This window comes from Strix uralensis, chromosome 1 (genome assembly GCF_047716275.1).
Source record: "Strix uralensis isolate ZFMK-TIS-50842 chromosome 1, bStrUra1, whole genome shotgun sequence".
NCBI classification, from domain to species: domain Eukaryota; kingdom Metazoa; phylum Chordata; class Aves; order Strigiformes; family Strigidae; genus Strix; species Strix uralensis.
In genome coordinates, this window is record NC_133972.1 from 121,157,379 (window position 1) to 121,180,493 (window position 23,115).

The 23,115-nt window shown below is 37.2% G+C and overlaps 1 protein-coding gene across 1 annotated transcript in view; it reads right to left on the bottom strand.

Moving 5' to 3' along the window:
* Positions 1–4,745: 4,745 nt before the first annotated feature.
* SMCHD1 (structural maintenance of chromosomes flexible hinge domain containing 1) overlaps positions 4,746–23,115 on the bottom strand; it is an 89,418-nt gene continuing 71,048 nt past the window's right edge. Inside the window, exons 35-48 of the mRNA XM_074878940.1 lie at positions 22,034–22,121; positions 21,561–21,692; positions 20,173–20,322; positions 16,653–16,779; positions 16,356–16,475; positions 14,852–14,937; positions 13,681–13,803; positions 13,256–13,446; positions 12,379–12,488; positions 10,976–11,046; positions 9,154–9,325; positions 6,952–7,110; positions 6,143–6,260; positions 4,746–5,164 (exon numbers count right to left, since the gene is read on the bottom strand). Coding sequence (XP_074735041.1) covers positions 5,050–5,164; positions 6,143–6,260; positions 6,952–7,110; positions 9,154–9,325; positions 10,976–11,046; positions 12,379–12,488; positions 13,256–13,446; positions 13,681–13,803; positions 14,852–14,937; positions 16,356–16,475; positions 16,653–16,779; positions 20,173–20,322; positions 21,561–21,692; positions 22,034–22,121 — 1,762 coding nt within the window. The 3' untranslated portion in view covers positions 4,746–5,049. The remainder of the gene's footprint in view (positions 5,165–6,142; positions 6,261–6,951; positions 7,111–9,153; positions 9,326–10,975; positions 11,047–12,378; positions 12,489–13,255; positions 13,447–13,680; positions 13,804–14,851; positions 14,938–16,355; positions 16,476–16,652; positions 16,780–20,172; positions 20,323–21,560; positions 21,693–22,033; positions 22,122–23,115) is intronic.

Sequence of the window (23,115 nt, forward strand, 5' to 3'; positions counted from 1 at the left end):
CTCAACCTGCTGGCCACACCTCTCCTGATGCAGCCCAGGATATGGTTGGCTTTCTGGGCTGCGAGCACATGTTGCTGGCTCATATCCAGCTTTTTTACCCACCAACACCCCCAAGTCTTTCTCTGCAGGGCTGCTCTCAGTCCCTTCATTCCCCAGACTGCATTGATATTGGGGGTTGCCCTGATCCATGTGCAGGACCTTTTATACGGGCCTGCTTCTCGAGCTTCTCCAGGTCCCTCTGGATGCCATCCCATCCCTCAGGAGTGTCAACCACACCACGTAGCTTGGTGTTGTCTGTAAACGTGCTGAGGGTGCACTCAATCCCACTGTCTCTATCACTGATGAAGGTATTAAGCAGTACTGGTCCCCGTACAGACCCCTGAGGGATATCACTCATCACTGATATCCATCTGGACATCAAGCCATTGACCACTACCCTCTGGATGCGACCATCCAGCCAACTACTCATCCACTGAACAGTCCATCCATCAAATCTGTATCTCCAATTTAGAGAGAAGGATGTTGTGTGGGACCACGTCAAAGGCCTTGCAGAAGTCCAGACAGATGACATCCGTAGCTTATCCCTTGCCCACTGATGCAGTCACTCCATCACAGAAGGCCACTAGGTTGGTCAGGCAGGACCTGCCCTTGGTGAAGATGTGCTGGCTGTCTCGAACCACCTCCCTGTCCTCCATGTGCCTTAGCACAGCTCCTAGGAGGATCTGTTCCATCACCTTCCCAGGCACAGAGGTGAGGCTGACAGGTGGTAGTTCCCAGGGTCCTCCTTTCTACCCTTTCTAAAAATGGGTGCAATGTTTCCCTTCTCCCAGTCACCAGGGACTTCACCTGACTGCCACGACTTTTCAAATACCATGGAGGACTGCTGTTCCTGTTATCACCAAACATGCCTTAGTAAGCTAGACCTGCTTTGAGTGCTCACAACTTGAGTTGTGCTTCATTCACCAGGGACAACTATGTTTCATTTCCCCCTCTCCCCTATACCAAACTGCTGGATCCCAGTTATCTAGAACCACACAGCAAAAGGGATGGAGGAGTAACTGCAAAATGTACCTGTAGACACTGCCTCTCTGAAAAAACACATTATACTTACCTCTCTTCCTATCATGAACAATTGACAGCATGGACCATTCGTCAGTGGTGACTGCAAATCTCTTGATCAGCTTAGTTGAAATGGAGTTCAGAATAGCAATATAAAACTAGCTTCATCAAATATGCATCTACTTTGGAGGCTTTAGAGCAAATTTAATAATTCTGCTGCTCAGATCTCACAAGGTGTCTCAACAGACATTTAGAATAGGTGCATTTTTCATCCAGGCTACTGATGTAGTGATAGCATAGCAACGTTGTCCAGCCATTCCCTGCCTCATTTACTGCTCTGTCTTCCTTTTTCTCCCCTTGGGCATCATCCTTTCCTCCTTCCCTCTCACCACTCTTTCCCTGAACTTGAGCCCTGGCTGACAATGGGACTCAGAGAGGCCCTGGAGGAGGCAGAAGGAAGTCACAGATGAGATACATGTGGCTAGAGAAGTACTGGAGAAGATGGTGATACTGGGATGGTAAAGTTGTGGAGCCGGGGCCATTGTACTGATGGTGGGGCTGTAACACCACAACAGCATGGTTTGGAAAGGATTGACTTGTCATGACCAACATCACTGGGCTTCACAGGGTATCCCCACTCACCTGACACAGGCAGTCTCTGTGTCCCTGCTTGCCTGAGGAAGAGCAGAAAGCATGGAAGCACGCACCAGCCTAGGGGAAGCAGAGCTTAATCACCAAGTCAAGCTATGGTCCTTTAGGGGTGGGTGAAAGAAAAAAAAAAAAGCCTTGCCATTGCTGTTTTCTTCTCTGCTGAAGGGAGGGAAATGGGGAAGAAGATGATAACAAGTATAGCTGCTGACACAAGCCCAGGCACAGGACTCACATTAGGTTTCCTCCCAATACACTTTTGCCAGAGGTTCCCTGTCCTACAAGAGAACTCAGCAGCTTACACCATAGAGATGCAGCTCCCTGTCTCTCCTTGTTGATGTGACAGGTGTTCCAATTTCTGTCCTCACTGATGAGCTCAGCATACGACATGATGATATTGGGATCTGATGAGGCAGGAAGCAATGAAAGCCACAAGCTGTGGAAAGGGCAAGGTCTCAGGTCTTTTGATGGGGAAAATCTCGTCTACCTTCTGAGCAGGAAAACTGCTGTGGGGGGCACAGAGCCTGCTGTGGGGAGTGGGGTCACCTGGCACAGCAATGGGCCTCCTGCTCAGCTTCCTGACATGGTAGTGACAGGCCCCTGTGCACGAGTGCCACTGCAGATACCACCTCACACAGTGACAGCAGCACCATGCCAGTGTCTCTGGGAGTCTTTGCTGGAAAAAAAGGCAGAAGGTGAGGTCCTGTCTCCCTGGGCTGGAAGAGGTGCCAGTAGCCAAGAAGGAGCCAAGGGCACTCACAGCCAGCCCTGCTCTGTGGCTGGTGCCACCGGCTGCAGTACAGTCAGGGCCTGACCCGATGTGCCCGCAGACCGCTCCCCCATCCCACCACCGCCCGTCCTGCTGAGCGGCTGCTCCCTGTCCCTGCGGTGCAGCAGCAGCAGCTACCCTTCCCCGCCCAGAGCTGCTTCCAGCCTCCATCAGAAACCACCTCCTTGTTCCCACGAGCTGGCGCAGGCCCCCCCGCAAGAACCACTTCCTCTCACTTTTCCTGCACTGCTCTCCACCAGCCCCTCATGAAATCAGCGAGGACAACATACACACCCTAGTTTTTAGTCCCTAGTTTGCTCTGTTATGGTATAAAGAATGGGTAAAGAGAAAAAGTTGACACCTTCCAAGCTTGAGTGTTTTGTCAGGACCAAATAAGCTGCCCTAAACAGCTCTGCAAAGCAGTCACTTGCACTGTAATAACCTGCCATTGCTTTACTGAAAAATCCTGAAAATTCCCTGGTGAAATTTCTTGAAATCTCTGATAGCTATTGCACAACTCTGGAAACCATTCTTAATTTCCTGTTTGCTTCTTCCAGCAGGGAGGTACATCACATGATGCTGGCAGTGCCTATACTGACCACTGAAGGCAAGAGATGAAATTTCAGAAAGAGACATTTCTGCTGAAATAGGTATTTAATCAAACAAAATTCAAGGTCATCCAGAGGTTGGAGGTTGAGGCTAGGCAGATGTCAAAATTAAAATAAAAGCATTTAAAAGAAATATTACTAAGTAACTTGGTGTGGTGGGACAATTTCTTACGTGGCAAACCCTCCATTGTGGCTGCCTGGTTCAAGTCTTGATGTCTAAATTTAGAGCTGAAAAAACAGGAAAAGGCCTGAGGCAGGGCTAGCATAGTTTTTGGCTGGTGTGACATGCTATACTTGAATGTATTTATTTTCTTCAAGAATAGGACAAATTGGTATCTAAAGTTATTCAGTCTATCTTTAAAATATGAGGTTTTGGAGAACCTTCCACCACAGAATGCACTGCTTAATTTCCCCTTAATTTGGAGATATTTTGTTTTAATAGAAATGTTATAGAGACACTATGTGATTAGTATTCTGAAGTTTCTAGCAGGATGCCATTATGTCTTTTTAAGTTTAAAGTCCCTTTTCAGAAAAGCTGTATATAAAATGCTTGTTGCCGAGTGAGTATAAATCAGTAGATTTGATATCAACTTTCACTCCAAAGCAGAAATTCTTTGAGGCTGGTCCCCATCCTTGCACGCCTACATTCTTTATTTACATAACTTCAACTAATAGTTTTATACTGTCTCAAGTTTGGCTTTCTACTATTGCCCTACCTTTTTCATCCAACCAAACCTGTTTCCAGGTGCTCACTCTGACCCTGGCTGAAATTGTATCTTTACTCATGCCTGGTCCTTTTCTGCCCTGTGCATTACCAAAATCCTTGTGATGCAGATCACTAGAGGTGACCTTTGACCCTCCCCCCCCTTTTTTTTTTGGGTCTCATTTACCCAATGAGACCAACTGACTACTTTCTCTAGCATTTTAAGACTCCCATTTCTTAAACCATGGAAAACTTAGTTTTCTTTAGGTATTTATGAAAGCCAACAGAATCTTTTTTTTTTTTTTTTTTTTTTTTAAAAGCTGGAGACAGCCTTGTAAAGTAAAATTCTGTCCAGGTATCTACAGTTTCCCAACACAATTATTCTACTTTCATCTTAAGTCTCCATTTCCAACTCTTAAAATCCTTCTGTCATAAGTTATATTTTTGGTGTCAAGGGCCAATTTTTGATCTCCTTAAGCAGTGAGGTTTTTATGAGGGTTGTGGCAAAACAGATTTTGAGAAGTGGTTAGCATTGGTACAGTATTTTATCTCATTTGCACCCATGAAGTATCCCTACTCACCACTCTCTTAATCCATAAAATAGCCCCCCTGTAATCCTGTTACACCTTTCATACTCACAAGTTACTACTTTATTTTTTCCACTGGCACTGTCTGAAGGAGATATGAATTCCCATGTCAACACCCTGGGCATAGCCTTAGATACTGGCTTGTTGTTAACCGTCTAAAGACTCTACAAGCAGCTGTGGTTAAATCCCAGTATATCGCCGCTCAAACCCTCCCTTTTGAATTGCTATTAGCTCAACAGCTCATCCATCAAAGAAGAGCAGCCCAGAAGGTTCTCTTCCCCAAGACAGCCTGGGATGCTTTTAAAATTAAAATCTAATTTCATGGCACAATCTGTTGACTTAATTATTACAATTAATTATATTAGCAGTGCTTTGTACTGAAGCAATTTTATTGAAAAGATTGATTTTTTCATAAATAAAAAAGGATATATTTTAAACTTTTTTCACACATGAACATAAAAACTCTGAAAGCTTTTAGAAATGAAAATTAACTATACAAAAATTAGGCTATCAATGTTAAATACTTAAGTTTCTGTTACTACTAACTGAAATACATTTATATCTTCTATCAGTATAAAAATCTTCATAGTAATGAGTAATACAACATGAATATTTCCTTTAACTGAATGTATTCACATTTTCAATACATAGCTATTTCCAGCAAGTCTCATCAGTCTATGCCTTTCTCTTTCGTGGAGTTCCATTAAGTTCTGAAGCGGGTATTTGCAGCAGTTGCTGTTGCTGCTGCTGCTGTTGCTTCTTTGTGGGAGAGGAGATCCATTCTTCTGAGCTAAACAAAAACATAGCAGAGTAGCTTATAAACAAGCCCTTTTTTCTATATATGTATGTCTTTTTTATTTATATATATTTGCTGTAACAGATGCAAAAGCACAGAGCTCCCATTTGTGCACAGCTGATTATTCTTTGAATCATTTTGTTAAAATGGGGAATAGCATAAGACTAATACTAGTTTAAATACACAACCACTGAAGTTCTACATGTGGATAAAAGAATTAAAATAAACAGAAATAATAAAGAGACATAGTAATATAGTGAAAACTCATTCTGAGATTTACAGAACACAACTAAGATTTAAATAACCTCAAAAATATGACCATAGTTCAGCAAAGACAATGATGCAGTCAGGAGGAGACGTAAGAAATGATAAAATTAGTTCCATGTCATTTTAAAGATACAGACTTACAGATCTCCCTGATTGTTTTTCCTGTGTGTACAAATGCTTATTAGCCACAGGGGCAATGCAGAAGTAGATACACAGGTGAAGAGATAACTGTGTTAAATACTGTACCCCCTCAGACAGTTACTTAGAAAAATTAGGTAAGAATGATTCTTTCTCTGTTCTGTAAGAATAATTCTTTGTCTGTTCACCTGTCCAGTATTTGACATTGAACCTTAAGAGTTTACAGACCAAGCTGTCTCAATATTTTGGGCATATAACAGAGTTGAATATACCAGAAAATACGGGGAATGTGAATGCATAAAGATGCCAATCAGTCAGTTCATAAAGAGAAACAGAGTAAGAATTAGCAACAAAATCTTTATATCAAGCTTAAATGACAGCAGAAACTTTAGAGGAAATAAAAATTACCTTGAAAATCAGCCTTACGCAAACTCTACTCATTGTTGGTTATTGTACACAAATACAAAATGAAAAAAAAAAAATCTCCCATGGAAAAAAAGCAAACTAGTTTTAGGTTTGAATTCAGGATATGGCAAAGTAATGACTAAATTAAGAATAGAGACTTACCTATACAATTTTTTTACTGTTTCTCTTCGCATTCTTTTGGGAGGGATGGGGGTGTCAGACATATCCAACAGTATAGGCTGAAGTAATGATTCAGTGACTTTATCTGATGGAGTCATACCTATGAAAAAGTTGCAAGTAAGAACAAATTAAAAAAAATATTGATCCTGTTGGTTATAAATGGGCCCTGTAACAGTAGTGTTAAAACTCTGAAGTAAGGCTTTAGACATGTCATAAATTTTAGTTACCTTATGTCTGAAACTAAGTTCAAAGATGACAGGCAAAAACATTTGCTTTATTTCTAGTTGTCACAGAGTAAATGTTTTTTTAAATATATTTTGAAGTATCATAAATTATTTGAGATTGACTGAGAAATACTATCCTTGCAGAATTAGGGGTGTTTCTTTTTATAGTATAATGTTTTGATTGTGTTTCCCTAGCAAAAGCAATTCAGCTCTTCAGAGTCATTTCAAAAGGAATGTCAATGTTCTCTACCACTGGGCCAGCCTGACTATTAGTTATATAATCTCGTATTAGTGAGATCATACTTTCACGTTCACAAGACACTAACTGACCATTTTTGTTATTTGAACACATTACAGGGCAGTGCTGGTCTAGGCAATATCCACAGCGTCATACTACATACAGTTTTTCTATTCTTTCCCTAAAATGAGACATCTCTAAGCTCTTAATTAATTTCAACAATCTTCCTTCATAGTTTGAACTTGTTAGTTTGTAAGAGTAGAATACATCTGGATGCAGTTAACAGTTCACCTCCTTTAGGACACCAAGAATACAATACAATAACCTACCCAATTTTTGTTCTATTAGCTTGAGGTTTTTCTCTTGTTCGGCAAGTTCTTGTTTTTTCTTTTGCATTTCTGGAGTGTTAAGTGACTGCAAATGTAAATCAAGGTCCTTATTCACTTTATCAAGTTTCACTACTGCTGCACGGTACTGCTGAAGAAGATCTAATTGAAGAATAAAATAATAAAACACAGACCAGTAAATAAGTGGTCATTTTGATTTAGAAGACTACAGATACAATCCAGACAACTTATAAGATTCACAAGAAAACATATCTTTCAAAAGCACTACTTAAAAAAACCCCACCCAAAGTTACAGTGGACCAGTGGCTGTTCTTAAAATACTGTAAAGACAAACTGGGGAAAAAAAAAAAAAAATTCACATCCGATATTTTGATTCCTCTTATCTTTGAGACCACCTTAGATCACAGTAAAGTACCAGTGAACTCTGAAAATGACATGGCAGACAGGTACTTATTTACACATCTTGTCGCTTGTGTGCTCCAAGCTGAATTCTCTACCTTTGATGCTGTTAAATGTGCTTGCAGTATGTTTTGCTTTTAGTGCTACACAGCTGAAGCTTGTATTACTGACTTGAATTCTAGTCCACCTTGTGGAACAAGAGAACATTTACTGAGTTTCACTTTTTCCCACCTATGGAAATTTAAACAAGGAAACAGCAGTAGACTCAGCTAAACAAGGGCATATTTTGCTGACAATCGTTGTTCCTCTTAACATATGAGATGAAGAATTTTTTTTTGTCCAGGCATTGAATAAATATGTCTGGTAATAAAGAAAGGGTTCAAGCATGTTAGCCCAGGCTCATTCATTTTACTTTGTGGTGAATATGAGGTAGCTTGCACAAAGCTTAACTGAACAGTAAATTACATTCCATCTGCCACAGGGTGAAAGCGTTCACATAGATAGTTACTGCAGGCTGGCAGAAGGCACTGTAAATTCTTAGTATGGTTTATTTTAGAAGTACCTTGTCAGTGTAATCACAGTTTAAGTAACTACTATCTTTTATGCTACAAACACAGAAGTGCAGCAAGCCAGAACTAATGTTAAGGCTGAAATTTAGTTCAAAAGAAGTCTTGTGTAATAAGTGCTGTCCTTTATATGGAATTTCACTATTATTTTCCTTTAAATGTCTAGTAGCTATCCAAGTGCAATTAAAACATGCCCTTTTCTTCTACCATAATTGTTCCTGTACTAAATTATAGACAATTGCAATTTAATTCACATTGGGTAATAACTGAATTCAACAATTGAAAATGTGATGATAGACAAATATAAAGTGTGTTAAAACCAGCATATTTCAGTGTGTAGCTGAAATGCTTACTGTATTTTTCCTACATGTAATGTATTTTTACTGAAATGCCTAGGAAAGACATTTTTAGTCTTTTTTCTCCCTCAACTGGTCAATGTTAAGTAGTTTGCTCATATATAAGGCTACTCCAATAAGTACACGTGTTCTCTCTCTCGCTCTCCCTCCACCCCTCTTCACTGCACATTTCTAGGAATACTGTAATGGAAAAACTTCAAGTCTTTTTCAAAACTTTTGAAAATTAAGTATTTAAGAACAACCTTATTTGAGAATAAGACTTTTCGATGTTTTACAAATCATGTTACATGTCAGAAGCTGCCATCTTTTAATTTATAACCTTTATTCTGAAAGGAAGAATCCAAGCACATAATGAAATGTAAGCGATCCCACAGGAAATCTAAAGTATCTTCTTGTTACAGAAATAATGTAGATAATGTTGTGCATGACTCTGATGGGGACAGGAATTTTTCTACTACTGCTTCATAGAGCTTACTTGCACAGTAAGAAATTCTAAATTGATGCATGGTGTTTCTGGAGGAGAAAGACCTGAAACTTGTTTTTTAAGGACGCTGGAATTCAATCAGCTCAAGCTTCTCCTGCATGCTGTTTGAATGATTACCACTGCTTATACTCTTTCTTTAATAAGACTAAGAAAAAGGGGGAATATCTGACAATTATTATTTATTCTTTCAGGAAATTTAATAGTTATAAACTCTTAAGAAAAGGGAAATTCATAAAGAGGACATTGTACAGGTCATATTTCTCAAAATAACTTCATGCTAAATTGAAGTTTTTCTTTCTATTTTACATAAGAGAATAACCAATGTAGGCAAGCAATACAATTTTGTAAGTTCTGTATTTTCATTACTTCATTAACCCACCTATCTGTCCAGATAAAGTAGAGTAAAGTTTTGGCATGGGTGCTCCAAATACCATTCCTCTGAGTTTGTCCATTGGAGGAGCTTTATTCTGGAGGCCTCCAAATTTTCCATTGCTGCGAATCCTGTCTCCTTCCCTAGTCAGCAAAGTAGGGCAATGTGTAATTTTTACAACCTACACAGGTATAAAAAGTGATACTAAATTAGTAACTTCATGGAAAATCTAAGTTTTCAGCAATGCTGTTGTGATCTTTCAACTACAATGCAGCTTGTTCTCTAATGAGAACATATTTTATGAAATTACATCTCATGACTTTTGCTTTCAAGTAATAGAATGCATATATTGATGTTGATATTTATAAAGACTATTTTTTTTTGTGTGTCCTTCGATTTTAACAGAACTCTGGAGGCAGTATTTAGATCTGTACTGGAAAAAAGCTAATTGTCAACTTATACTATGAAGTCATGGCAATAAACATTAGTGTTGATAAAAAATGTGAGCATTTGCTCAATTATTTGATGAAGATGGCTTTATATTTTTTTCAAATGCACAAGATTTAAAGCATCTGAATTCCAAGAGATTTACTTCTTACAATGTATCCAATAGAACTTCCGTATAGTTGATGAAATTTACCTGTGGTGGGTGACTGAAACAAATGGGGTGACAGACTAACCAAGTGAAATGACCCAGGCCTCATTTTGAGAAATGACCACATACAGTAACTCCTTTTCCTGAACAGACACAGATGGTCAGTCTCCTGACACTGATTAACAACTGAGATCTGACTTTCCTGTCTCTTCTGTTTGATTTTGCAGTAAAAATATATATACTCTTTGATGAAAGAAGTACATACAGTCTTTACAGTTGAAAAATGGTAGCTATCTGTTCATGTGATGGACACCGAGATGGTTATACCACACGATGAAAATTAAAATATTAACGACAATCATCTGTTTTTTACTCTATCTGTATTTCTGAGACACTCTTTGGAAACATTCAAGACAGTCTTTCTTCCCAGGTTACCAGCTAGTGGTAGCCAGCAAAAAGGGAATGGAATCACAGAGTAAAAGAGCTGGTCAGGCCCAGAGCACAGAGCGGGAAATCTGTGCTGCACTGACTGTGAAAGATCAAAACGGGCAACCAATTTTAGATGTCACCACAGTTTCCATATTAACTTGATGTTCTCTTAAGAACAACCCTACAGTACAATTTTGTATACTTCTGGAGAGGAAAAAAAAAAGAATATCCTGCTCCAAGAGCTTAATGTTTAATCAGTACAGTTCTATGTTCTTATGCTGAATCATTATTTCAATTTTAGCAAACTCATAAGCTGAAACAGAAAGTGCCTAGTGTCAGGACTTCCTCAGAGACTTCTGTCTCCTAAAATGTGTCCCATTAAACCTAAAAAAAATGGGTCAGAAAAAGATCTAGTAAGTTTCACAAAGATTTTAGTTATTTTAGTGGATCTGAAATGCCCTCATGTGTGTCAGACTCACATGTTTTATTATACATACAGGGACTAGGAAAGTACTGAAAAGCTTGCATTTAACAATAACAGCAAAATTAAAAATGCGTATCTTTAAAAACATGGTCCTGTACTTCACAGCAACATTCACATAATGGAATTTGTTGAATGGAGGTAATTTTGTCAGTGCCAGTATTAAAGATTTCATTCACTGTTAAGTGCATCAAGACCTACAGTCAAGCAGACTTACAGCTAAAGCAGCATTAAACTTAGCAATTATTCTAAGTTTGTAATGTATTAAATATGTAGCTATGCAATACATTTGTTTTAAAAAAACCCCAAGAATTATTGAAACATACCTCTTTTCTGTAATGGTTGGCAGCATCCAAGTTATCTATAATGATAGTGTCACCCAAGAGCATCCCAAACACTGAAAAATGTAATTTTTTGAACCATGAACTTTTTCCGCAACAAAATAACTTGAGTTTTGAAAAATCAATTCTGAGGCATTATTATTACAGCTTTTCAGATAAGTGCAAGGAAAATAGCATGTGGATGGTCTTTTTTCAATGAAATTTTATTCTGAGATTGAGAGAAATATTCAATCTTCTGTTTTCATCAAATAATTCATAAAGAACAAAATTTAGTATGTTTAATTGCCTTATGGCATAATTTACTGTATTTTCCACCAAAGTACTCCCTTGATATCTTACATTTACACTTATGAAGACCACATAAGAAAATCCCAAGTTTTAGGAAATTATATAAATTATTTTTCTAAGTCCTCCTTGAATTGTGTTCTCAGTTCCCTAATATGTTTCCTAATATTCAGTGGGTTATCAAAGAAAAAAACATTCACAGACTGATGATCCAACTGAGTTGAAGACTTTTCTTCTGCTAAAAACAGACTGTTCTATACAAAGTCTAACTTGATGTGGCCCTGCACAAGGTGTGCCAAGCAAGGGGTTTTTTTAAATTACCCCAAGGGACACAAAGAAGAATTTATAGTTAAAGCCTCTGACAATATCTAACTTTCTGAAAATAAACCGGCTAGAAATTGTTTGTTATTAACACTAGAGAGGTATATTGCGATACTGGGAATTGTGAAGTAAAATGAAAAACTTATTGAACTAATTACAGATTCCAACTCTCCATTTAAATGAGTAGGTCTACTTAAGAAAAAAAAGTGTAGGAAAAAGTAGGTATCGTTGCGTTGTTAGAAAGAGCAAGAGGATGATGGTTCCCTAAACTGAAGTTTACATAAAAATGGAAAGCTTCTTCTTACTCTACCTATTTAAAGCATAATATATATAGTCATTTACAGTTCGGTCTGATGTACATAAACCTATGCATTACACATTTTTGAGAGGAACAGGACTGGAAAAACAGCCTGACAAAAGCAGTAACTTCTGCAATATGAAAATATAAAACTAGTATCATGATTGTCAGTTTCTGCTCACAGGAGCTTGGGCATAAGATAATGCTGCAGTAATTAAAACACCTAAAAACTTCAAGTATATATAGTAGAGAAAAAAGAAGACAATAAGCAGAAGACAGTGGTCACTGCTGAAATTTTCACAACTGTTGTTTGCAAATACTTTATGCTAATGTCATCCTCTTTATACCAGCAGACCTCACGAGGAAAGAACACTGGTATTTGCAAACGTCTCATTAGATTACTGAATGGATTATGATTTGTGATGTTTCTGTATTTAATTTATTAAAAAGAAATGTTACGAACAATTTCTTTAATATAATTTACCTGTTTGACAATGCTCTACATTGTCTGGAAATGTTAACAGATCTCTGGCAAACACAGGATTTCCAATAGGTCTGAAGAAGATTTTTCCGTTTCTTAAGTGAGGTAACGGTCTAGTTAAAGAAAGCAGAGAATGAGGGAGAAAAGAAGAGAAAAAAGTCATTTGTACTTAGTTCATTATTGCTGCTGACAATCCAGTCAGAAATCTCAAACTGAATTGAATGCATCTTAACACTTCCACATTAGGCACAAAGCAAGCCCAATGTTATCTGAAATGCCAGTATTAAAGATGCTCTGTAAAACACTAATTTGTAATGAGACATATAGCCAACAAATTCATATGACTATTTTTATGGACAAGTTTTAATACACTATTTTATTAAAACTGAGATTTTGGACCTTATAAATATATCTGCACATCAGATCTTTTCTAAAAGGCATTCTTTATGATTTTAGCAGTTATCTTCATAAGCAAATTATTTTCAGGCATGGAATTATATTTTCCTTTATCTTCCAGGAAACCAAAACTGCAGAATGAATTTCTGTTACTACAGATGATTTTAGGGAATGTACTCCAAAATTGGATTTTTAAAAAAGTCAGAATTTGATTTGAAGCACTAGAAAACATATAGAATTGAAGAAAAAATGGTAGACTGTCTTCTCTTTTTAATAGAAACACCCTATAAAAAACAATGCACAGCACTTAAAGATATAAAGCTACAATTTCAGCTAACATTAAGTGACATTACTGTTGCTATAATTATGAAGCCAGAAATTTTATAGTTCAAATCTTTAACAGAAGTTTAAAAACCAAATTAGACAAAAAAAAAGTTGAAGTAGTATGTAATACAAGTGCAGAAGTTTCATTTTTTTTCTCTACCTGTTCCAATCAGGCAGTGTCTTCTTGTAAATAGAATCAAGGGGTAACACTTGTTGTCGGCCTTGAGTTTCATCAAAAATAGAACGAGCGGCTTCAGTAGTCAGCGTGACTACGCAGTCCATGTCGCTTGCCAAATGCCAAGAGATGACTTTTGCTGCTTCATTGTCCTCAATTTGAGCTAAATGTGCAATCTGTACCACAGAAGTTAGAAGAGTCAAAATAGAAGCCGAGACCTCCTCCCCTTTTCATACTTATCACAATCATCCTGCAACTTCAATCAGACATTTAATTCCCCTGTTGAGAATGCTACCTTCTTTATAATACCCCTCAGAAATTACTTGCATATTTGGTTAGCTAATTTTCCACCACTACCACTTACTGGAACTAACAAAACTCATCTGAAGGCTCTTTGAGAGAAAACTCACCTTGCCTAAAATATCCTGGTTGCCTTTTGGATAGTTTGGGAGAGTACAAGTTCGCCTTGGCTGTTTCATTACTCCTTCTTGATCCAACATCTTTTGTTTTATAAGAGAATCCACATACTGAAGCTGAGAATTAAAATTTAAAGTTAGCAAGCACATACCATTGGGCTGAGCTGCAGAAGTAGTTACTTTACCTGTTGTCAATCAAGTTCCTAACAAAAAACATTAATAATCTGAAACAGACTCTTGATATCTAGGGGATCACTGCATATAATCTCAGAGGAAGCAAAAAGAGGCACACTGCAGTTGTGACTATGAACTTTTTTATTACCTTTTTTTTAAAGACTTCAGGGAGCTTTTCACAAAGAGCTACCAGAGCTTAATTAGAGCTAAAACTGAAGAAAGTTTAAATCAGCAGGAAGAGCCAACCACAAATATATAAAAAGAAATCAAAAAGAAGGGAACTATGTCCAGGGCCGAAAAATTTAGCCAGCAGGGGGATCTTGGGTATCATGATTGCAGAATGTGTAAAATTTAATTCTAGTGATTTGTGATTAATGTCTGTAACACTTGTTTTTATTTGATCTAAAGAAAACTAATTGTTTACTTTTTTTTTTCCAAGATGTAAGTAGTTTGAAAACTTTCTTTAAAAAGTTCCTTTAAAATATAATTGTATCTTCATGAGAAATTAGCTATGGGGTACATTGCCCTGAATCCTTCAAACTTACTTTTACATCAGCTTTGGCAGTAACATATGAAACTCTCTAATTCTCTGAAATGAAGTGTTCTCCTTTGGTCTACTTACTCCAGAATACATCCAGTGTATATTGACCAGCCTGAAAAAACCCATTATGAAAACTAGCAGTACCAGTAACACAACTGGTAACCTTAGCAGAAAGACCAAACCAAGATCAGGATATAAAAGAGAAGGTTTCTTATTTCTCTCGCAGTTTCTTTAAGAGATAGTCACATTAGCAGAACAGTAAAAAAAAAAAAATTAAGTTTGGTATTGATCCACAAAATTTCCTCATGGTATAAATTTTCAGGGTTTTTGTAACAGGTGCTTGTGTATATGTCAGTGTGATTCAACAATGTTATATAATGATATCAATTTCATATTAAGATTAGATTTATTTTTAAGATGTTATGGAGTTTAGTAAGAAATAAGCCATACTGTGTTTGTCTGTGGTAATTCAATTTGGTGTTTTTTCAGTTCATTCTTCAGGTGAGTTTCTCTTGTTTCAGCTTCTTTAACCTGACCTGAAACCAATAAAATTAACAGAGAGTAAGGAAATATTAAAAAGCAATGGAACACTTCTCACAGAATTTCTTAAAACTTTCAGAATTATGCCACCCACAGCTGATCCTATCTCCTTCTTAATTTCAGCACAGAATATCAGGATTTGTCCACAAAGATCTTGTGATCTGTCCAGCTTCTAAGCAATTTCAGCAGCTGCCATCTCCTTCAGCTTCAGGAAGCCACAGTGCAGTCCTTAGATCAGCTTGTGAATGTAAGCCCTTTTTTCTTTTCATCCTCAATTATCCTTCCAAACGGTTCTCCAACAGGCAAAATGGCAAGAGGGAAGGGAAGAGTGGTAGCTGGCACTGCCCTCTTTTGTCTTTTATATGGGACACCACTTTCCAGACACTATTTCCTCAACTCTCATATCTGAGCTGAAGCAATTTTGAAAACAAATGACTGAACAAGTGAGTTGCTTTCCAGTCTCTCTATTCGAACAGGTTTATATTTGGAAATGTTATTTAAGCATGATGTTGTGCTCTGACTTACTCCTAGAAATGTGCAAAAATCTGCAAATACAAAACCAAAACTTTTTGCCTTTCACACTGGAATTCGGGAATTTGCATCCATAACAGAAACATGCAGTAAGCAAGTAATAAAAACATACCCCTGTACTAAAATTACAGGAAACAGCAGTATCTTCTAATTCCAGCATGCTTTATTTACATTTAGTGATTACTTAAAAAAAAAAAAATTAAAAATGTATCTATTAAAACAAACCTCCTGATCAACAGACAGGATAATTTAAAGAAAACAATAATGCAAAGAAAACATTTCCTTCATCTCTCCTATTCCCATAAACCACCGCCCTCACACTGCTCTGCTGTTTAACACACTTTATAAAGGATTACATTTGCTGAAGAACAGAGATAAACAATGAATAGCTACACAATACTTTTGAATAATGTGAATAATGTACATAGGGTCAAATGTGGGGGAAAAAGTAACGTTTTGAAAATATAAGACTAACTTTTTGAAGAAGGATTATCTGTAGTTCATTCCCTAAAACTGTTTTTAGGCAACTGTTGAATTTCCAGATGGATGAGCATTCACACGTTCATTGCAAAGATGGAAGTGCAAGGCAGTCATGGAAAAAAAAAAAAAATCAGACCACCGACTTCAATGTTTTATTCCTCTTTTTGACAGTTCTGACATAAGATGTTCTACCTCAAATCAAGACCCTTTATAGGTAGATCCATCCAAATAACTAGATGGTTCCCTGCTAATGCAAAGATATACTCCCTTCTGCTCCCCTCTAATTACTGTATCTCATGATTTCAATATTGAATTTTCTCCCCCTCTCTATATTCTCAAAGTTATTAAAGGAAAAAAAAGTTTAATTCCCAGGAAATTTTTTTATATATTTGATTGAACTTACATTTCATTTCAGTTACAAGCTGATTAGTAGTATCAAACCAATTTCTGTAAACACCTATGGACTGAGATAATTGGTCTCTCTCCCTTGTAAGTGTTGCCATCTGTTGCTGTTTCTTGAAATCTACAGAAATAAATACATATATTTTTAGAAGAAAATACAGTAACATACTTAGTTGTTACATACTTCAAACATCAGTAAAAACCTATTAAGCTATTACACAGTTCTGAAGAAGTATTACGGACCTAAGAACAGTTGGTTCTAAGGAAATGCGAGCATTTTAGAGTAATTGAGACATACCATTGTAAAACATAAATGACAAACGATATGGTTCCAAAGGTTTTTTCAAAGCTGGCAGATCTGGCTCAAATACAAGAATATATTCAGTGCTATCTCTTCCAGGACTGTTTTCAGCCAGCACTAGATTCTAATAAAACAAACAAACAAACATACATAAGTTTATATTCACACTTGAGATAATACACAAAGTAAAATAAACATTCTTCAAATACTAAATTTTATAAGTTACCTAACACGATGTCTATACAGTATCACTATAGTTTTAAGTATCAGCTTAGAAATGCCTTTTACACCTAATAAAAAGAAGTAAAAGACAAAGATTTAGCAGTAACTATTTTATTATTTAAGAATTAAGATTGTCATTTTACCTGTTTAAAGTCTTACTATTTCTGGCTATATATTTAAGAGACATATGCTCAGAAAAAATATACTCTGCACTGTCCCATAAGCAAGATTTCCTTGGATGTACTTCATTCAGCATGTGAACAAATGCAAACGGAACATTAAAAAGAAAGACCCAAAGCATAAACACAGAGAAGGAAAAATAAACTATTCCCAGTGCTGAGTTAAAGTTACTGCTGTTACCATGGAAGTAGACAGCAGGTCCCAAATGAATGAACAATATATATCCAAACACGAACATGAACATCCCATTTCTTATCAATTCCTTATTGAAAAGACAAACTAAATCCTTCACCTTTCTTTACAAACACAGGAAATATAAAACCATAAAAAATGGTAAACAGAAATAAAATTAGTATAGGTAATATCTAAATGTGCTGTTACTTTGGGAAAGGTATCATGCATAAAATGAAAAATGCTTATAATAAAACTCATACTGTTTCCACCTTTAACATGTAGAAATTGCTACTCAACTGGCCAAATCAAGAGAGGTGGTTGCAGCCTAAAAGAAGAGATAGATATATAACCTTCAAAGATAGTCTTCATGGCTTTCAAAAATATTGCAGCTACATATTTAATCAGGAGAAGTCTGTAGTGGAAATATATTTTCCTTAGAAAATTTATACTAATAAAAATCTAAACATTTTCCTTCATTAAACAACTTTAGTATTCCTGAATCTCAGTGTAAGGGTAAACATGTCAGATTATCAGCTTCATTACATTGATGCTAATTGCACATAATTATATTTATGAACAAGATGGAACAATTTAAAGATACTTCAAAAAACACTAGTGTGTCCCCTCCCCATTACTAGTCATATGAAAAGTACATTGCATCACAACCAACAAATCCTTTCCATATTGGCTTTGTGAGTTGTCTGAAGTCACAGAACTCAGTATAAACTGAAAACTGCCTGAAGAGGCAAAGAGGTACAGGATTCACTGAAACAGAATTACTCCTGATGGAAGACTAGGGAACACAAGTAACTGTCAAGAGCAGTAGGATTTTATCAGATCACAGTAATGAGAAAGCAGAACGCAACCCACCTGCTCACCAACAAACCAGGAATATATAAGTAGAAAGAAAAAGAATCTGCTTAGAAAAAAAAAAAATCCAAAACAAGCCAAACAAAAAAAAAAAAACCACCCCGAAAACATCCCCTCCACCCCCATTACATAGGTTGTTAGCTTAGCCACTGAAGCAAGACAGGAGTATTTACATCACAATGGCTCAACAGCAGGTTATTAGTACATGGAGATAAAAAAAAGTTACTTCTGCGTTAGCGAGTAGTCTGAGAAATTATCCAGTAACTTTATCTGAACTATGAGAGTCCAATCTATGGGGTTATTATTCCCCTCAACAGTATGTTTTAAACATCTGTTCAAATTTCTACCACAGGTGTAAATGCAAGATTTGCAGAGAAAAGTGCTACTGTGTTAGACGAGTGGTTACAGCTGACCCCTTACCTATACTTTTGCCCTTTTTCCCACCCCACCTGCCCAAGAAAAATGTGTTCACAAACCAATTAATTTATTACTCCTGAAACATGGTTGGGGAACAAGAGAAACTCGGAGTGCACCATAAATCAATTTTAAAGTATATTAATTTTAGCTGATACCTCTATTTAGTCCATACGTTTTGTTTTTCATACATATTTTGTCACTTTTCCTTACGGATCAGAGTAGACCAGAGTTTGACAGATTGTTCAGTTATAAATGTTTGCCCATGTTAACTGAATGTTTCTATCCTTGACAGGAGACATTTATGCTGTGTCATTAAGTTTCATCTATTTAGTTCCATAAAAGTTATGTACCGAATAAAATATATTATGAAGAAGCTTGGATGTAGGATATGTAGATTTTAGTGATTCTACTAAATTTTTTTATTTTTATTGTGGCGATTTCCAAGTTGTATTGGCAGATTTTGTATTTGTTGCTATAGCAGTGTCTGCCTTCACCTGGCACACACTGATGCTGGTCTGCTGGGAAGCTGCTTCCAATAAACAAGTTAAAAAAGGTGGTTGAGAAAATTTCTTTAACAAGTTGGATCCTCCTTTAGTACACCAACTGAAGACTTCCACAGACTTCAGGCCAGTAAAACATGTGACAACCAGAGGAGCCAAATGAAGTAGGGGTATACTTTTGCTCTTCAACAACTTTTAAAAAAACAACTATATATATCTGTTTCACCATGTGAATAGTCCTATTGAGTGAAGTTCTCTGTAGGCTTTTAAGACAGATATTGTGACTGTTCCACACAGAACAAATGTGCAGCTCTACACTCAAATGGGTTTTTGGTGTTTTCAACAGTTTCTGGTTTTGTGCATGTACACATTTTAACTTGTGTCTTTTATATTACACTTTGTAACAACTGTTACAAATTGAACTCATAGGTTTTAAAAGTTCAATCTGTATTTGTTGAAGAAAAAAGTGACTGTGATGATGTGACAATATGCAGTGCTTTCAGAGGTATGCATGATGCTACAGCCAGAGATTCGAACTGAAATAAGGCAAGCATTTTTAACAGTCAAGGGCACTAATGAGTGAAATAAAGTGTAGAGAGAAGTGGTAGTTTCGTCTTTACTTCTGAAAATATGGATAGGATGCCTTTCTGCAAAGTACATAAAACTCAGTTAGCTTGACAAAATGTAAAGAGAACCTGGTAAAATTTAATTACATATATATGAAGAGGTCAGACTAAATGATCTTAAGATATTACAGCCAGATAGAATTATAAATAAAAATGTAAAACACTGCTAATATTAATGGTTTAACTACAAATTGGTTAAGTGTTATTTACATGTGAAATTCAAATGAGGAAAAGACTTATCCTGGATCCCACCTGTATATCCCAGTCCCTGACTGAATGTAATTGTAACCTTCCCTCGCTTGGCAAGGATAAACAGTTTAAAGAATGTCTTTCCTTCAGGTTTTCTGAAAACCAGCAACCAAACAGAGAAGAAATAATGTATCTACTTATCTGTAAGGGAAGGCTACAATACATGCTAATCCTCCACAAAACACCATGAGGTGTAAGATCAGCTTTGAAACTGTAGGAAAATTGGCCTCATTAGGTCCATTGCTCATGGAGTTAACTGTGTATTTCAGTCACACTTACAATTTCAGCTGATCCTCTGTCAAATGGAAACTCAACTGTACTGACTTTCCCCTGAAACTGTGGGATCTCTATATCATCTTCATTGGGGCTCTTAATTTTTGCTATTATTCTGCCAACTAGATCAATTCCAGTATGGTTGTTGTATTCATCCTGTAAGTAAAAATGACAAAAAAAAGTTAGTTTGGAACATAAACTGAAATAAGTAAATCATTTATATACTGCATTTGGTTTATGTAGCAAGGTGCTGACAACGGGGGCTCAGGGCGGCCTCTGTGAGGGGAGGCCGAGGCTGCCCCCTGCCAGACAGGGCCGGTTCCAACCGACCTGCCACAGGGCACAGCTGAGCTCCTCAGCCAAAACGGTGGTTCCTCTGGGAAACTGTATTTAAGAAAGGGCAAAAATGCACAGGCAGAGGAGAAGGAGGGAAAAAAGAAAAACAGCAGACGGAACACCAAGGTCGGTGAAGAAGGAGGGTGAGGAGGGGCTCCAGGCGCCAGAGCAGATTTGCCTGCAGCCTGTGGGGAGACCACGGTGGAGCAGGTATTTCCCTGCAGCCCATGAAGGACCACGGTGGAGCAGACATCCACACAGCAGCCCATGGAGGGCCCCACACTATAGCAGGTGGATATTTCCTGAAGGACTGCAGCCTGTGGAGAGGGCTCACGCTGGAGCAGTTCAGGAAGGACTGTAGCCCATGGAAGGACGCACATTAGAGTAGGGAAACTGTGAGGAAGAAGGAGCAGCAGAGAGGAGCTGTTATGGACTGACCGTGACCCTCATTCCCCATCCCCCTGTGCCGACTGGAGAAGGGTAGAGGAGTCTGGAGCACAGCTGAGCCTGGGAAAGGGTGGGGCAGAGGTGTTGCTTTACTTTTTTTGTCTTTGTTTCTCACTACTCAAATCTATTTTAATTGGTGATAAACTAAATTAATTTTCCACAAGTCAGGGGTGTTTTGCCCATGGTGGTAACTCATAAGTGATCCCCCTGTACTCCTGTCAATGTTCAAAGTTCAGGAGACCTTATTCTTCATAACACAAGATTTCTAAGAGAAACGGTCTCCTGGAAGAAAAGCCATGGAAAGAAACATCTGCTGTATATGTAAGTGTCTTCCCACTAAAATCTATTCTTGAAACATTTTTTTCCTGTGGCAACAAGAAATGGATTTCAATAGAGATGCCTGACAGCAAGGATTGCATGTTTTAGTTTTGGTCATCTGTATGTAAATAAAACAAGATGCACCTGTCATACACTGGAAATCACTGATTTACATCTTCTTTGTTAAGTTAATCTATAAAGAGATAGCAGCAATACCTTACAGCAAAATTCAACATATTTTTAGCAGTCTTATGTATTTCCCTAATTCTGATTTTGTATTAAAGTATAGTTACCATTACATGGAGGTATAAATCCTTGACCAGTGTACGGCTATTAAGAGTTCGAACATTGGAAACTGCTGGAGTAGCTGGTAAAGAATCAGGTAACAAGCGTACAGGGTCATTAGGTACAACTTCAACTATAATCTAGGAGAAAAAAGAGGAAGAACAAAACAAAAGAAAATTAAGACTGATATAATTCACTGCAATTTACCTGCACACATGGGTTGCTCAGAAAAATACTGAAAGAAATGCATCTGATATTTACTGACAATCTTGAAATAGATTAGCATGACAATAAACCAGTTCTACTAGGTTGCAAATTATGTAGCTCTCTTATTCCACAAAATTTCTTAATTATAAAAGCTAATGAAAACATGTTTTGATAATCAATAGTTTGAAATCAGTAACTATAAAAAATAGTATTTCTCCCAGATGATTCTGTATTATATGTTCTTGGCTACATGTAATTAATTATAGATTCAAACCTGGTCACTGCTGAGCATATTTGTCTTATCCATTGCAAAGGTAAACTGGATACTGTAAGTGCCCACTCTCTCTGGAATCACTTTATCCCTAAATAAATCAAAAACAAAAACCAAGCAAAAGCAAGTCAATATTGAAGTGACAAGATGTAAGTATGCAAGCACTTCAAATTCTGAGTAGTCCTCCAAACTAGTCAGAAAGTCCTGTTAAGGCATGACATATTTTAGTACTCCTCCATAATAATGCTACTTCAGGAAGAATGCCATGAGTTTCTTAACAACTGGAATAAGGCTTTTGGAAACTTGGATGAGGAAAGTCTCCTCCAAGAGTTTGTCTCTACTAGCTGACAGGAAGTTTGCCGTGGCCTTATTTTTAAGAAATCTGCAAGTCTATCTCATTTCACGTCCCATTCAATGAATTTTCATACAGCTACTGAAACAGGTGGCTTGAATTTACACAAAATCTGCGTAGCTATTTTGTTCTCTTACTCAGAAGGTGTACGAAGTTGGGTAACTTGGACCAGTGGCCAAGGTTGAGTACAGTGAGAGAGAAAAGAGTTCTCATTCAACCTTACAGCGTTCCAGAGTGCAGACTACTGGCAAAGAACCCCTAACATCAAAATATGAAGGGAAGACAAGACACCTGGGCTTCTGCTGCTATAAACAGACTTCACCTACTCAAGGAAGGCTACACAGCATCCAGAAGACTGCTGGAGTGTTTAACTAGGGATAGCAGTGACTTATGAATGCTCAGAAACTTCTGAGGAGATGTAGACAGTCTCTAACCAAGATTCAGACATTTCTCTCGAGAGGATAACTTGTGGTACTCTTGAATTGGTTAATTAGATTTTTGTTTTCAACATACAGCATTTCATCTGTTTTGTCAATAACATTAAGCAATTTGTTTCCTCTTACTTTGCTTGGGAAGGAGTAAGATGCAAGATTCCCTGGAATGCTTAACTTGTAAAAAACCAAAATCCCGAAGTTTTACCTATTTCTAAAACGGGCCATGACTTTTCCTTTTTGTATTTCACATAGAGAAGGAACAATTCTACTATATTTTCTGCATTTTATCTAGGTTAAGA